This window comes from Moschus berezovskii, chromosome 20 (assembly GCF_049115385.1).
Source record: "Moschus berezovskii isolate FMDL1 chromosome 20, NW_MosBer_1.0, whole genome shotgun sequence".
Classification (NCBI taxonomy): Eukaryota; Metazoa; Chordata; class Mammalia; order Artiodactyla; family Moschidae; genus Moschus; species Moschus berezovskii.
Genome location: NC_142479.1, coordinates 57,839,451 through 57,856,565, shown reverse-complemented (window position 1 = coordinate 57,856,565; position 17,115 = coordinate 57,839,451). Strand labels below are relative to the sequence as shown.

The 17,115-nt window shown below is 49.9% G+C and overlaps 1 protein-coding gene across 1 annotated transcript in view; it reads right to left on the bottom strand.

Moving 5' to 3' along the window:
• Positions 1 to 17,115, bottom strand: part of CRHR1 (corticotropin releasing hormone receptor 1) — a 53,715-nt gene that overhangs the window by 23,563 nt on the left and 13,037 nt on the right. Inside the window, exon 2 of the mRNA XM_088829182.1 lies at positions 6,202 to 6,289. Within this exon, the coding sequence (XP_088685308.1) occupies positions 6,202 to 6,289 (88 nt within the window). The remainder of the gene's footprint in view (positions 1 to 6,201; positions 6,290 to 17,115) is intronic.

Sequence of the window (17,115 nt, the reverse complement as noted above, 5' to 3'; positions counted from 1 at the left end):
GCCTGGCAGGGTTACAGTCCATGGGCCTCCAAAGAGTCAGACATGATAGAGACTTTGGTAAGCACAGGTCTCACTGGTACAAATGCCCCAACTCTCCTGGACTCCTGGGGGATATTTTCCCACTTTAATATCATAGTTCTGGGGTGAGAAACAGTTTGGACCAGAGTAAACCAGCCTTGCAAATAGCCAAGCAGAATTACCAGTCAGCAGCATGAAGCCTGCGGAGAAGGCAATGGCAAGCCACTCCAGTACTCTTGCCTAGAAAATCCCATGGATGGAGGAGCCTGGTAGGCTGCAGTCTGTGGGGTCGCTAACTGAGCGACTTCACTTTCACACATTGGAGAAGGAAATGGCAATCCACTCCAGTGTTCTTGCCTGGAGAATCCCAGGGAACGGGGAGCCTGGTGGGCTTCCATCTATGGGGTCACACAGAGTCGGACACGACTGAAGTGACTTAGCAGCAGCAGCAGCAGCATGAAGCCTGAGTTACTTTTAGGAGCCAACTCCTCCCCACTTCAACCCATCCCATGAAGCCCCTCCTAGTCCATAAGGTAATGGATGGGGAGGAATAAAGACTTTACTCTTTATTCACAAGTTTCTACTGACCGCCTAAGAGACACTGTAGGAGCTAGGGATACAGTGCCTGTTCTAGGAGCTGGGATACAGTAATGAGTGAAATAAATGCCCTTCCATCAGTCTACAGGGATTGTGTGTGCATACAGACATAAAGTGGGGCTTCTCTGGAGGCTCAATGGTAAAGAATCCATCTGCCGATGCATAAGACCTGGCTTTGATCCCTGGGTCGGGAAGATTCCCTGGAGAAGAAAATGGCTCCCCACTCCAGTATTCTTGCCTGGGAAATGCCATGGACAGAGGAGCCTGGCAGGCTGTAGTCCCTGGGGTCCCAAAGAGTCAGACATGACTTAGGGACTAAACAACAACAACAATAGACATAAACAGATAAAGACGGACAGGAGGGGAGTTCCCTGGTGGTCTAGTGATTAGGATTCGATATTTTCACTGCTGTGTCCAGGGTTCAGTCCCTGGTCAGGCAACTGAGATCCCACAGGAGTTCCCACAAGCCAAGCCGCAAAAAAAAAAAAAAAAGAGAGACTGAAAGCTGTTTTACTTTGGTGCTAACATTTAAGCAGGGACCCAACAGAAGTGAGAGAGGGAACTTTGTGCATAGCTGGGGAGTGGGGAGAGTGTTCTAGAAAGAGGGACCAGCAAGTCCAAAGGCCCTGAGGCAGGTGTATGCTCAGTGTGTCTGAGGTGTTAACATTCCTGTCACGTGGTGGCTCACCTCCTCACTCATGGGGTACCTAGATCCCTCAGAGTATTTTCTGGGGACAGGGGAGTGGGGCCAGGTAGTGAATGAAACTGGTCCTACATCTTCCTCCTTCCCCACACATGCCCAGAGCAGACACGGGGTGGGGTGGGGTGGGGTGGGGGCCCGGGGTCAGCCTGCCCCAGATCCTTGCGAATGGAGGGAAGGGGAGAGAGGAACAGCATGAAACACTCCCACCTGCTTCTGAAAACTCCTGCTGAGTCAGAGTCCTAGGGGAACTGCTCTAATGAACAGAAAAGAACCCTTTGAAGGCGGCCTATTTAAAACTTGTGCACAACTGGGAACTGGGTTCTTCCCCTAGATGGATTATATAGTTCCCTTTCCATTGTGTTCAGAAGCCAAACGTGCTCAGCAGATCTTTCCATGGTAGATAACTTCCAAGGAAGACTGGAACCTGGTTCCTGTCTCTAGTTATGTTGAGTCTCCCATTGGGGGCTTCTGAATGAGCCAGGTTAGGTGGGCGCTTGGCAGGAGCCCTGCAGCTGGGAAGCCCAGCCCCCTGTTTGGTTTTCTCCCCCAGGAGAGGAGCTCAGCCAAGGCCGCCCAGAGGGGTCAGCAGGTGGCCCAAGGGCAGCCTCTGAAACACACGTGCTTGCCCTTTCTGGGAAGCTGATGCTACAATGAGTGGGCAAAGGCTCTGCCTGGGTCACCTGGCAGGGAGAAGCCGGGCCTAGAGTCTTTGGTCTTTGCTCAGCCATCTTGTCATTGGGCGGTGACCTCCTCGACTGGGCAGAATTGAAAGATGCCTTTGTATGGCGTGTGATTCCTCAGGACATGTGCATGGGAGCCTCCTATCCTGTGGGCTCTTCAGTTTTGCATTCCTGGCACCTAGTACAGTGTCAGGAACATAGCAGGGCCTAAGGAAGATTGGGGGCTGTGTGTAAACCCAGTATAGGTATGGAACACTGCAGGGGTGGCTCTGCACCCCAGATGACTGACCAAGCAGGCCCTGGATACCATGCCTCTCTGGGTGACCACATACATAGTGGTGAAAATGTCCAGAATCAGGCCCGCCTGATTCGAATCTTAGGGCTAGTGCCTAGTAACTGTGTGTGCTTGGGCAAGGTACCTAACCTTTCTGAGCTGTAGGTTCCTATTCTGTAAGATGATGATAAAAATATTTGCTAACAATATTGTTGTGATGATTGAATGAGATTAAAGAACTTAGAATGGAGTCTGACATATAACAGCCACTAAGTATATCTTTGTTGTTGTTTTGGTTAGTTGCTAAGTCGTGTCCAATTCTTTGGGACCCCATGGACTATAGCCTGCCAGGCTCCTCTGTCCATGGGATTTCCCAGACAAGAATACTGGAGTGGGTTGCCATTTCCTTCTCTAGGGGATCCTCCTGACCCAGGGATGGAACCCAAGTCTCCTGCATTGGCAGGTGGATTCTTTACCACTAAGCTGCCAGGGAAGCCCAAGTAAATATTAGCTATCATTATTTATTATTATCACTCATGACCTTCAGACAGGGGATTACCCTGGGTTCTTGTCAGCAATATGATTTCCATGTGTCTCTAATGTTCAGTGGTCAATAATTCAATTACTTTCTGGCATCATCATATTCATACCATTATTTTATACGTTTCCAAGTCTGTGGTCTGCCACATAATGGAGCCTTGACCCTGGGGACGCACTTTCTCCCTGCTCATGGCATGTGAGAGGCCCCCCAAAGGCCCCAGCTCAATGCCAGCCACCCCAGGCCAGACGCCCATCCATCTGTCTCCGTCCCTCCACCCCACCCTCACCATCTGTCTCTACCAGTGCCCATCGGTCTGGGTAGGTCTTAGCGCTGGAAGACAAATAGCCTGTTTTCAGAGGCTGCTGTGGAGGGTGATGGACTGCGTGCCCTGAAGCCAGGCAGACTGGGCTGGGGGCAGGGACACGGGGTACAAATCATCAGGGAATGTATGACATTCATCACGGCCCGCTGCCTCCGAGGACTGATGGCACCGTCATGGACTCAGGAATGTCACCGTGCAGGAGCACAACAAGCAAGTTAATGGAGACTGACCTGCCCCCATCACCTCCCCCCCCATCAGCACACGGGGCCTGGGGCAAGGAGGGGCTCCATCTCAGGCAAGGCCTCTGAGTAGGTCTTCTCCCTCCCAGGCTTTCTCCTCTAGAGCTCCAGACTCTTGCTCCAGAACTTTCCCATTCCTCAGGGCCTAGCTTAGCCAACTTTGCAGCCAGATGTTCTGGGCTGTCAGTACCTCCCCAGGCTTCCTGCCCTTCCCGTCTCACCCCTCCCCTGTTCTTCCACCAGACCCATCTGCTGTTCCTCAGTCAACTCTAGCTTCGACTCAGAGCATTGGCTCTTCTCTCCCAGTCTCTGCTCAGAGTCTCTCAGAGACTCGCCTTGAAACTTCCTCCTTCAGGAAGCCTTCCTAGATTCACACCACCCCTGATCTAACCTCCCTGCCACCTCCACTGTAGTGAGCAGTTCATGGCCAGTGTCTGCCTCTCATTCCAGCTACAAGGTAAGCACTTTTAAAATCCTGCTCTTACCAACAGTAATAATACTCAGTAGTGGATGGCACTCTACAGTTTATGAAATATTGCCATTAAATGTAGTGCATTTGATTGCAATGGATCCTTGAGGCAGGTATCAGCCATCCTACTCTTCAATTACAGAGTGAGGCTCAAGGAACTCAAGGGCATGCTCATCCCTGAAGTCAAGGGCTACCAGCGGGGACCTCGAGGGCAGACAGAACAATACTGAGCGCCACTATGAGCACGGGAACACAGTGCTCCGGGTCCGTTCCTCCCCTGCCTCCTCCCCCCCCCCCCACCAGTAGGGAGGGACCAGTAGGCCGGGGGCAGCTGCTCGGCACTGTGGAGTCCTCCTCTCCCCGCAGGCCCAGAGTCAGAAACTCCCTGCTCCCCTGTAGCACACGGCGGCCGTTTCTCCACCAGCATGCGTCTTGTGCTCCTCCTCATAGCACATGTGTTTATGGACTTGACCCCCAGACCAGACTGTCAGCCCCTCTTTGTTCTGCCAGGGAACATGGGTCCTGGCACACAGCAGGTGCTTAGTTAATAAGTTGGATTAAATCAAACAGAGAGACCTGCAGAGAAAAAGGAATTACCAAAGAAGAGTCCCTCAAAGACCCTTAGGTACCCCTCTCCATCTTCACTGGGCAACAGCATCGCCAGGACCCTGGTTAAAGGGGTCAGGATGAGGGTTCAGGGACCACACTCCAGATTAGAAAAGGCGTGGCCCCGGAGCCCCCAAACCTAATTCTCCCATCTCAGTTTCCTCATGAGTATAAACTGTTGTTTAGACGCTAAGTTGTGTCTGACCCTTTGCAACCCCATGGACTGCAGCACACCAGTCTCCTCTGTCCTCCAGTATCTCCTGGAGTCTGCTCAAACTCACGTCCATTGAGTGGGTGACGCTGTCTAACCATCTCATTTTCTGCCGTCCCCTGCTCTTTTTGCCTTCAATTTTTCCCAGTGTCAGGGTCTTTTCCAGTGATTTGGCTCTTTGAATTTTGGCCAAAGTATTGCATCTTAAACTCTGTGAGGATGAAATAGGATTATTATACAAAAGCACTTTGTAAATGGTGAAATTATACAAGTATTAGTAATATTTACAGTCCTTTCTGTTGAGGAGGGGTAGAGCCCGGTGCTAAGGGATGTACATGGAAGCCAGGCTTCCTGGGCTCAAGTCGGCTCAGCACTTACTAGTTCCTCTCCAGGCCTCAGTTTCCTTATGTGTAAAAGGGATATACCCGCAACTGCCACAGGAGGTCATTGTGAAAACTGGGTTAATACACAGATAAGTCTCAACTTAACAATGGTTCTACTTAATGATTTTTTGACTTTATGATGGCTTGAAAGCAATATGCATTCAGCACAAACCACACTTCTAATTTTGAAGTTTGACCTTTTCCCAGGCTAGTCATGTGGTACAATCCTCTCTCTTGATGCTGGGCAGTGGCAGCAGCCACAGTCCCCAAACAGTCATGCGATTATAAGAAGAAACAACCATCAATGCACTCACAACCACTCTGTACCCACACAGCCATTCTGGTTTTCACTTTAGTATGCCATAAATGACATTCAATAATTTAAAAAGGCTTTGCGTCAGATGGTTTTGCCCAACTGTAGCTAATGTAAGTATTCTGAGCATGTCAAAGTAGACGAGTCTAAGCTATGCCTAGGTTATGTGTATTCAATGCATTTCCAGCTTATGATATTTTCCATTTACAATGGGTTTACCTGGACATTACCCCATCATGAGTCAAGGAAGATCTGTCCTCAAACACTTCGGATGGTGCCCTGCACATAATTGTTGTTTAGTCACTTGTCTGACTCTTCGTGACACCATGGACTAGAGACTTCGCTGTCCCTCGCCATCTCCTGGAGTTTGCTCAAACTCATGTCCATTAAATCAGTGATACCATCCAGCCATCCAGCCATAGTTAGCACCCTACATATTCTGCTCCGGGCATTTTTAGCAGCAGAACAGCAGACTCTCTTCCTCACTGACGCCTGAGTCACAGCTCAGCCTTTCACTCTGTTGATTCTCACAGCAGCAAGGGCTGGGGTGTCTTCCCCTGTTTTCCAGCCCAGAGCCAGGGGATAACATCTGGGCACACTTGCCCCAAGCCCCTCTGTCACCTAATCTCAGCTCTCTTTTCCACCACTCCTACACCCGGCTTCAGGATCCTCCTCAACACGGCACTCTGTGGACAAATGATGGATTGCTCGGAGCCCCAGAGAGGAAATCCCTCCGCTATCCCTGCCCTCTCGCGGGCCGTGTGTAGGTGTTGGAGCCCTGGGGGAGATGGGTGGTGGGGCTCTGGGGACCTGGAACCTTGCAGGAGGCAGATGGGCATGCTCACCAGAGACGTTGCTGGCCACGGACAAGCTCTCGCAATGCTGGTCCTGGAGGGAGGCGGAGATGGAGTTCAGCCCCAGGAGGAGAAGGGCCTGTGGGCACAGGAGGCGAGGGACTTGGTTAGACTGTGCCAGGAGCAGTCTGGACTGCAACTTCCTGCCGCTTCTAGTCTCCTTCCTCCTCCTTACAGTCTTACCCAGACACACCTCCTTCTCCCACCAACCCAGCCTCCCTGCCCTCCTGCCCCGTGTCCTTCTTGCCTACAACGTCTGGGCTGCCCTGCTCTCGGAGGAACCTGAAAAGAAGGCAGGTGACAGCAGGAGCCCAGGTTCCCGGGACAGAGGTGAACTCTCTCTCTGAGGGCAGGGGGGCTCTGCCTGAGAAAGATACCTCCATTCTCATGGGATCACAAGGATGGCACAGCTGTGTCCCAACACACACCCACACACAGACACACAGACACACAGAGACACACACATCCTCCCACCTGCCCCCTGAGCACCCCTCCCTCCCCTGGGCTCACAGAAGACCCCCAATAGTGAGCCTCCCTCCCTGCCTCACTCCATCCCCAACTGCAGGAGCTCAGGGCCCATGGTTTAATGAGCTGCCTCACCGGCCCTCATCCCCGTCCAGCTAATTACTGGTCACTACAAATTGTGCCTGAACCATCTACCAAGTCCTTTTACATCCATGATGATACTTCATTCTCTGTGAGGCAGGTGTGGCTGTCCCTGACGAGGAGGCTGAGGCCCCGAGAGGTGAAAGGACAAATGTGTCTGTAAAGATGGCTGCCTTATTTCAGGGACAATCTTAGCTTCCTACATCCCTGGGGACTCTGTATCACTCTGATTCCAAAATTTTGGCCTACTTGGGGACAGTAGCGTGGGCTCCACACCTGGAGGGCTGTCCCTTCTTCAACTAACACCCCCACACAATCATTGTGTTCCCTCCCTTGAGGTCAACACCCTCCCTGTGGATTTAGAGTCAAGAGACCTGGCATCCAGCCCCAGATTCACTGTGTTGCCATGGACAAGGTACTTGACCTCTCTGTGCCTCAGTTTCCTCACCTGTAAAGACTGGCATAATAGCCTCCTCATCTCCCCAGGCTTACAGGATGCAGGGTATGTAGGAGTCCTTTGTAAGCAGCACAGCTTGCTCCAAGAGGGCAGGGATTCTGTTTTATTCATTGCATTCAAATTTGCTGAATACCTTAATGGGTTACATTGTGTTTCAGGTCTACAACAGGCACTCAGTAGGTCACGCTGATTGATTTGAACTTGGTGATTCTCCTTTAGTCAAGGGTTGGAGGCTAGACAATTGTTTCCCTAGGGATTTGATTTGTGAAAGGCTAAGAAGCATGTGGGGGTTTGGGGTAGGGAAGGATGGTAATCAGACCCTCCCCCTAGTTGTCAGGACGTGGGAGCCTGGTGACCTGCAGAGCTCTATCTCCCGGACCTCATGGGAGACTCCTCTCCACATCACCACCCCTGCCCCCTGCTCTTTATTCCTGGGGTCTCCCCTCCCTGGGACTCTCTCTTACCTCCCTCCATCCTCCGTGGGGTCTCAGCCTTGCAAACAGTTCTGTAAAATTCACTGCAGAACTATTAGGGGAAACAGTGACCAAAACCTCCTGCCCTGTCCAGGCAAGATAGTAACCACTTACATGAGTTCTCTTAAAACAGGAGGTCCTGAGAAGGAACTCGGAACTCACAAGCAACCACCAACCAGAAGAATTCAAGAAAATCAAAAGGAGAGAGAAGACAGACGCCAGTCCATATGTCCTACCGGCCTCCCAGAATCGTTCTTGCTGGAATCCATGGTGGTTGAGCAATGTGTGTGCCACCAGCAAGGACCCTGAGTCAGATGGATTGGCCCCAGACAACCTGGAAACTAACTGCATCACCATAAAATCTGGGAATGCGAGCCACGTGGCAAAGCAGTTCTCCTGGGTTCCCTTACCCTGTTGCTCTCTGCCTGGGCGCCCCTTCCCAATAAAGTCTCTTGCTTTTTCAGTACATGTGTCTCCTTGGACAATCCATTCCCAAGTGTTAGAAAAGAACCCACTCTCAGGCCCAGGGAGGAGTCCCCCTTCCTGCAATAGGACTTCAGACAGAAACGCATAGATCTGGAAGTAGCCTGAGCCATTTCAGAGGAAAATGGGATTGGGAGAGAGGTAGGGGCTTGTCCGAGTCCCACGGTGAGCAAGTTTCAAATTTACACCTGAGCCAGGGTGGTGGCCAATGCCACCGGCAAGCATTTGCAGCCTTCACTGGCGGGACTAGGACTAAGGTGAGAAGAGCAAGGCATTCCTTTCAGGTGCAAAATATACGGGGTGGGGGCAGGGCACCAAAAATCTTAGTAGTCAGATACATAATATTTTAATGCAATATTTTTAAAAATTCTACATCAATGCCATACAGATGGCTAACAAACGCATGAAAAGATGCTCAACATCACTCATTATCAGAGAAATGCAAATCAAAACCACAATGAGGTACCATCTCACACCGGTCAGAATGGCTGCTCTCAAAAAGTCTACAAACAATAAATGCTGGAGAGAGTGTGGAGAAAAGGGAACCCTCTTATACTGTTGGTGGGAATACAAACTAGTACAGTCACTATGGAGAACAGTGTGGAGATTCCTTAAAAAACTAGAAATAGAACTGCCATACGACCCAGCAATCCCACTGCTGGGTATACACACTAAGGAAAACCAGAATTGAAAGAGACACGTGTACCCTCAATGTTCATCGCAGCACTGTTTTCAATAGCCAGGACATGGAAGCAACCTAGATGTCCATTGGCAGATGAATGGATAAGAAAGCGGTGGTATGTATACACAATGGAATATTACTCAGCTATTAAAAATAACGCATTTGAATCAGTTCTAAGGATGTGGATGAAACTGGAGCCTACTGTACAGAGTGAAGTAAGTCAGAAAGAAAAACACCAATACAGTATACTAACCCATATATATGGAATTTAGAAAGATGGTAACGATGAACCTATATGTGAGACAGCAAAAGAGACACAGATGTATAGAACAGTCTTTTGGACTCTCTGGGAGAAGGTGAGGGAGGGATGATCTGAGAGAATAGCATTGAAACATGTATATTATATGTGAATCAGATCGCCAGTCCAGGTTCTATGCATGAGACAGGGTGCTCAGGGCTGGTGCACTGGGATGACCCTGAGGGATGGGATGGGGAGGGAGATGGGAGAGGGGTTCAGGATGGGGAACACATGTACACCCATGGCTGATTCATATCAATGTATGGCAAAAATCACTGCAATACTATAAAGTAATTAGCCTCCAATTAAAATAAATTAATTAATTTAAAAAATCCTATCTCAATGTAAAAAATTCCATGATGCACAACATATAAAAGACTTTTTTTTTTTTTTAAGGTAGGCTCACTACCAGTGCTGGGTCTTATTGGAACCTGGGGTAAAAGGAAAAATCAGGGATAACATTAAAATATTATTTATCTTGATGGTGCGATTTCGGGCAGCTTTTTAAATCCCATGCTTGAGAAAAACATCTCACTTGCCTGACCCTAGTCCCAGCTTTGTCACTCATGTATCTTCTCCCCAGACTGGCCTCCACCCACTAGCCCAGACTCTCCCCACCCCCGACTAGCACCACCCACCTTCCCACTCCTGTCTGATGACAAAGGCAGATCCTGATTCCTTCTCTCCCACCCTCCATTCCAAGATAGAACCCAATACTCCCCACTCCTGGTCAGGGCCTGCCCAAACCCCCGGCCTCTGGTAGGAAGTCCCCGGCTCCCGTGTTCACCCTGATGGTTCACCCACTTTGTCCCCTCAGGGCTGAGCCTGAGCCCGCAGTGGGCTTTGTTGATTCCCTCACTGGCACACTCCCCCTGTCACATCATGAGGGTCTTTCTGATCTAACTAGGCCAAGCTCCAGGCTCCGAGCCCACCCTGGCCCTGTGCCCCTATCCTGTGCCCAGAGCTTGGCCTCAGCCAACAGAGCTGGGGTCAGCTAACTTGCTCCTGGGACCCAGGAGTGATTAGAACAAACCCAGTCATCTCTCTGGCCCCGTGGAACTTCCAACACTTTAATAATCATTAATTAAACTTCACAGTCCCCAGAGAGATGGCGAACTATCTTTACCCTCATTTTCCAAATGAAAAACGCAGAAGCAAGAGAGAGGTGGAGGCACCAGGCCCGCCAGTGGCTCCTGCAGGCTGAGCAGAGAGCAGTGTCCATGCTGACAGACCTGCTGTCAGCTGGGTACAGTCAGCGGGCACCCGGCTGTGGGCTGTCCCCGGGGAGGGCCGCTCCGCTGGGATGGCCAGAGACCTCTTCTAGAAGCGGACTAGGGACTCCTAGCCCTGGCTTGTCACTCACCTCTGCCTCTGCCACCTCACAACACAGATACATGTGTACACACACACACAGAATGGAAACGGGGCTCCCATAGCCAACTCAGCCACAGGCAAATTAAAGAAACTGGTAACACCCTGTATAAAAATATCAGCCCTGCTGCCTGGCATTCTACCGCTATCCTAAGCCTGAAGCTGCGCTTTGTGCTTTGGTCTTTCAGTTCCTCCTTGAAAACATTCCATGTCTTATTCATGCTGAATTACTTATGGTTTCCCAGCACACGGGGTCCTGCTGGGGTCTGCCCACTCCTCACCCTGGCTCACCCCTTGCCCTGGTGAACTCTGTGCCCTCAAACATCAGGCCCAAAGCCCCACCCCTTGGCAGCATCCTCCCTGACCCTCCAATGCCAAGCAACTTGGTGACCCATCCATGCACCCAGGTGCCCTCCATACACACACTAGACGCTGGCAATCGGAGAGCTCAGACTAGTCCCAAATGCATGGAATTGCCTCTGTAAAAGCACTTACGCACCAGGGTTCTAATTAGATACAAATACACCAGCCACAAGGTCTTAGCCTCAAATCTTAATGTCTTGGGGTTCAACAAGGAGTGGGCAAATCCAGATTAATCACGAAACCAAAGCAAATGCCACGGCATGACACCTGTCTTTGGCTGGCTGCCTATAACCCCGATCCTCACCTCTCATGGATGCACTGGTTCACAAAGTCATTTTCTCCCAAAAGAGGGCTGAGAAAAAGGCTTTTTGCATTTTGCCAAGAAAAAGGCTTCTTGAAATTCCCCAACCAATTTCCCCTCTCAGGAAATCTCGGCTCTGTACAGAATCTGGATCTAAGCCACCTCTGGTTCTGCGGAAGGGTTTGTCATGCTCCTGGCTTATTCCTGAATCATACTTTCATGAAAAGTGCAGAGTTTTCTTGTGTACTTCCTTCCACCATGATGCTGATCTCCTCTTTAACATTCACTAGTTTTCCAACTCTGCCAACAGGAAATTATTACACTGTAGGGGCAGACAGGCCCCTGAACTTTCAAGGATGTTGCTTGCTTTCTCCTAAAGCTGAGAGTTTTTAATCTGGGGCCCACAAACACACGAGGCAGAGTGAGGGGCATGAAACCCTATGATTAAATGCAGTATGTTACATGTAGGAACTTCCTTGGTGGTCCAGTGGCTGGGACTCTGAGCTCTTAATGTAGGGGGTTCGGGTTCAACCTGTGGTCAGGGAACCAGATCCCAAATGCCACAACTTAAAGGTGGTCCAGTGATTAAGACTGTGCTTCCACTGCAGGGGCTACAGGTTTGATCCCTAGTCAGGGAAGTTCTGCGTGCCATGGGGTGCGGCCAACAAAAAAGAACCCTCAGGTCGCAACTAAAACTCGGTACAGCCAAATAAATTTTTTTTTTTTTAAAAGAATGTTGCATGTAAGGCCAACAATTTTCGGGGAGGGTAAAGAGCTTCCTCCACTGCTCAGTGAAGTCTAGCACCCCAAAATATGGCCAGAGCATGTGATGAGCGGGGTCACATCAGAGGCCTGGGCCTCACCAAACTGGACACGTCATCCTCTCCCAAAGTTACAATAGTGGCTTTGACCTAAGAACCGCCACTTTCTTGGGTGCCCGTGTCATCAGCCCTGGCCGCTGGCTCCTCCTTTCAGAACCATTTTTGACAAACCAAGCTTTCAGGACTTTGTGAGGTGGGAGAGAAAACCGAAATGGGACTGAGGATCTGAAGCTGGCGGGCGCTAAGCTCACTCACGAGGTAATGCCTCACTTCCGTGCACCCGACTGGCAGCCCTGAGGCCCCAAAATAAAACCCGCACCTCAGCTGCAAATCTCTCCACTCGCCAAACAGCCAGACCTTGAATGTTAAATCTGGGAAGGCCAAGGCCATGCTGTGGCTTAATCATAGCATCACATAAAATGACACAGGGTCCCTGACACGGGAGGAGCACTGAGCTCCGGAGAGCAGACAGGGCAAGTCTCCTGCTTCCCACTTCACAGGGGTTGTGGCTCAGCAGTAAAGAAGCCACTGGCCCATGCAGGAGGCTTAGGAGACCTGGGTTCAATCCCTGGGTCAGAAAGATCCCCTGGAGGAGGAAATGGCAACCCACTCTGGTATTCTTGCCTGGAGAATCCCATGGACAGAGGAGCCTGGTGGGCTACAGTCCATGGGGTTGCAAAGAGTTGGATATGACTCAGCAACAGAGCACGCAGGCACACGCACATATAGTTGAACTGCTTTTGGTGCTGAGTGGAGGTTGGGGTTCAGTAAGCAGGCGTTCTGGGTCTGTCTTTCAAGTGGATGAAAGATGGAGGAAGACAGACCAGGGCAGGGCACGGGAAGAAGGGATGCAAAGGAGAGGGGAGGGTGAAGGAGCCCGTGGAGAGGGCGGGTGGGCAGGCCAAAGTCTGACAGCTGCCCCCTCCAGGCTGCTCCAGCTGCTGCCCATGCCCCACCCCCTGGCCAGCGCAGAGTGTGGCTGGAATTGAAGCTGCCACCTCAATTCCCAGTGTGACTTTGGCATAAAGGTTAATCACACCCAGAAAATGCTTATTAGAGACCATAAATAACCATGCTGCTGAGGCTCAGTTTGGTCTTTAAGGGACAAAAGCACAATTTCTTTTGATGGGATGATCTGGTAATTAACCTTTCAGGAAGAGTCCTGAAGGGCCACTGAAGGCAACAGGGGCCACCCTCACCTCCCCAAAGTTCAGGAGGAGCAAGGAGAAGGGGGTCAGCCTTCCCACCCCTTCACAACCTCTGATGCTCAGCCTGGGAGAGCCCCAGAGGCCCCAGGGAAACTTCTCTAAGGGGCCAGGGACTGAGATGGCGGTCCAGCAGAATCACAGCTTTAGCATTTGAGAGTGGTCTTCCAGCGAGATTCTTCCCCCTTCTTCTGGGCTCCGAGTCCAGTCCGGCCACTGTCTGTGTGGGCAAGTCACCTCACCCCTCTGGGCAATACCTTCTTTTTTACCTGCATTACAGAGATGTAGGCCACCTGACTGGTGGGGAGAAAAATGAGAGAGATGCTTTCTGGAATCTAAAGACTCCTACAAGTGCCCACAAGGGTTTCCCAGGTGCAGCAGTGATAAAGAATTCACCTGTCAATGCAGGAGGCACTAGAGATGTGGCTTCAATCCCTGGGTCAGGAAGATTCCCTGAAGAAGGAAATGGTAACCCACTCCAGTATTCTTGCCTGGGAAATATCATGGATAGAGGAGTCTGGCGGGCTACAGTCCATGGGGTTGCCAAGAGTTGGACACCACTGAGTGACTGAGCGCGCGCGCGCGCACACACATACACACACACACACACACACACACACACACACACAGTGTCCATGCAGTCACGATCACGACTGGGTCACTCTGGGCCCTAGAATCTTTCTTGGTTACAGAGAGGGTTGGACTAGAACAAGCTGTCCTGGTGTTCCTTCGAGGCCCTGGGGGAGGGGCTGCAGTAGGACCAGTGTTATCTCCTCCACTCGGTCAGACTGTTCTGCCTTCTCTGTAAGCTTTCCTTTTTTCAAAGGAAAAAGGGGATTTTTCAGCTTAAAAGGAAAGTTGTTTTGATTTTTGTCTCCTGTTTTTTTTAAACCATCCAACTAAGTGATCTCATCGAACCCCTTGTTGAACAGGGATTCTACATTCAAGCAGTCCAGGATTCCTTGATTTGAAGAAAAGGAAACGAATTCAGAAGAGGTGGGGAAGGACACATAGACACACACAGAGAGACACAGATAGACACACACAAAGGAGAATGACAAGGCAAGGTGTGCATGAGTGCAGGGGATTGTGGGATTACAGGAGGGGTCAGCACAAGGCGATGATGGTGTGGGCAGGCTTCCTTGGGGAGGTGAGCTGGAGGATGGCAGAGCGGCCAGATTGTCAGAAGGAGAGAGAGGGCTTTCCAGGCAGGGGAGGGGGGTGGGGGAGGTCCTGAGCTTTGGGGGCAGCACAGACCACCTGTGGAAGGGCTCAGACACTAGGCTGAGATGGATCCATCCGACCTGAAGTTCGGAGGTGGATTCCTGAGCATCAGCTTGTCATAGCTGGTCAGTTTCATCATTTGTAGGTACAGAGACAGACCCAGAGAGCGGAAGAGACACAAGTTCAGTGGAGACTCTTCAGTAACTGGGGGAAGAACCCGGGCCTGGCTGCCTTCCCTGGCCCAGAAGGCTGTGGCAGATCCTGACTTGGGGCCAAAAGCTGCGCCCAGCTCCCCAGTGAGGCCAAGACTGCAGCCCTCCCTGGAGACGGCCAGAGGCAAAAGACCCTCAGCGAACACTGCCGCCTGCTGGCCAAGGAAGGAAAGCCCACTCCTCCTGGGTTCTGGGGTCCCCTGGCTCCACAGCCCAAATATCTGACCATCCTGACTCTGCTTTGCTCTGCGCTATGGTCTTTTTCAGCTTTATTGAAATGACATATAACGTATAAATTTAAAGTATACATGATGATTTGATACACATAGATATTGCAAAATGATTACCACAATTAGCTAACATATCTATTATCTCACATAGTTAGAATTGTGTGTGTGTGTCAGAAACTATTAAGATCTACTCTCTTAGTAATTTTCAAATACTCAACACAGTATTGTTAGCTATAGTCAACACGCTGTCCATTGCACCCCCAGACTGTATTCATCTTATAACTGGAAGTTTGTATTTTTGACTACCTTCACCCATTCCCACATCTCCATTTCACTCATGGCAATCACCAGTCTGTCCTCTGTTTCTCTGAGTTTGAATATTTGAGATTCCACATATATGTGAGATCATAAGGTACTTATTGTTTTTTGTCTTATTTCATTCAACATAATGCCCTCGAGGTTCATCCATGTCATCACAAATGGCAGGATTTCCTTCTTTTTATGTCTTAACAATATTCCATTTTCTTTATCCATTTATCCATTGACAGACAATTTTGTGTTTCTGTATCTTAGCTATTGTATTGTTGTTCAGTCGCTTAAGTCGTATCTGATTCTTCGCGACCCTCTGAACTGCAGTTTGACAGGTTTCCCTGTCCTTCACTATCTCCCAGAGTTTGCTCAAACTCATGTTCATTGAGTCAGTGATGCCATCCAACCATCTCATCCTCTGTCGCCCCCTTTTCCTCTTGCCTTCAATCTTTCCCAGTAACAGGGTCTTTTCTAATGAGTTGGCTCTTAGCATCAGGTGGCCAAAGTACTGGAGCTTCAGTATTAGGTCCTTATAATGAATATTCAGGGTTGATTTCCTTTGCAATTGACTGGTTTGATCTCCTTACTGTTTGCTGTCCAAGGGGCTATTGCACACAATTGCACAATGAACACAGGGATTCAGATATCTCTTCAAGGTAATGATTTCCTTTCCTTTGGATACATACCCAGAAGTGGAACTGCTGTATCATATGGTAGTTCTGTTTTTAATTTTTTGAGTAAACTCCATACTATTTTTCATAGTGGCTGTACCAATTTACATTCCGACCAACAGTGCACTAGGGTTCCCTTTTCTCCACATCCTCCCCTGCACTTATCTTGTCTTTCTTATAATACCCATTCTCAGCTGTGAGATGATACTTACTGTGTTTTTTATTTGCATTTCTCAGATTTCACTGGACTATTTGCAGGGCTCACTTTTGTTTGGAGGGGTGCTTTTGTTGTATGGGTTCCCCTTATATATTTTGGATATTGACCCTTTATCAAAGCTGTGGTTTTTAAGGTAACAGCCTATTTTAAGCAAATCCAGGAGAAGAAAATCTAAATATGAAGAAGAAGAGGGATCATAAATCAAGATTTCTTTAGAAAGCTGCCTCTCCCATTGGATTTAAAAATCAGGATCTGGTGTGCAGGAATAAAACATATGCGCAATCAACTCTTCGGAAACCTGTGTGCCTACAGGGGATATATCTGTGGAGACAGAATGACAATACGGGGGAGGTGCAGAGCCCACACACAATTGTGAGATTTCTGCCCTGCACAGAAGTGCCAAGTAGAGGGATCTCTGGGGGCTAGAATTACAGGCTGTGCATCAGCAGAGCTGGGACCCCTGTGGGTGGGGTGCATTTTCTGATTCATGCAGTAGTGCTCTAAAGACTAGCCGGAATGAAACCAGACTTGGGACAGAGGGTGATACCGGATGCCCCTTCTCAGCCCTCTCAACTGACCCAGGACTTCTGCCCCTCCCACCACTCTTCCCTTGTCCCCTCCTTCCCCCCTCCATCCTGCCCCAGGTCAGCTCCTCCCCCGACAGCCTCTCTCTAGGAAAGCCACAACCTCAAAGCAAAGAGCCTGTGCTTTCCCCAAAGGGGGTGAGCAGTGAAAGATTATTCTATTCTAAGCCATTGAAAAATAATTTATTGTTACATTTAATTAACTTAAATTGCTGTTGTGCAGAGAGGAAAAAATTGGAAAGGAAAATCTCCTGCTTACATTTCAGGGACTGGGGCATACCTGGGTGCTCCCCGTTCCAGGCCTTCTCCCTGGGGCCCTGGGCTCAGGATGCACCCTGCCCCACTTCCCTGCTACTTCACTCCTTTGCTCCCATAATAAGCCCCCCACCACCCTGCAT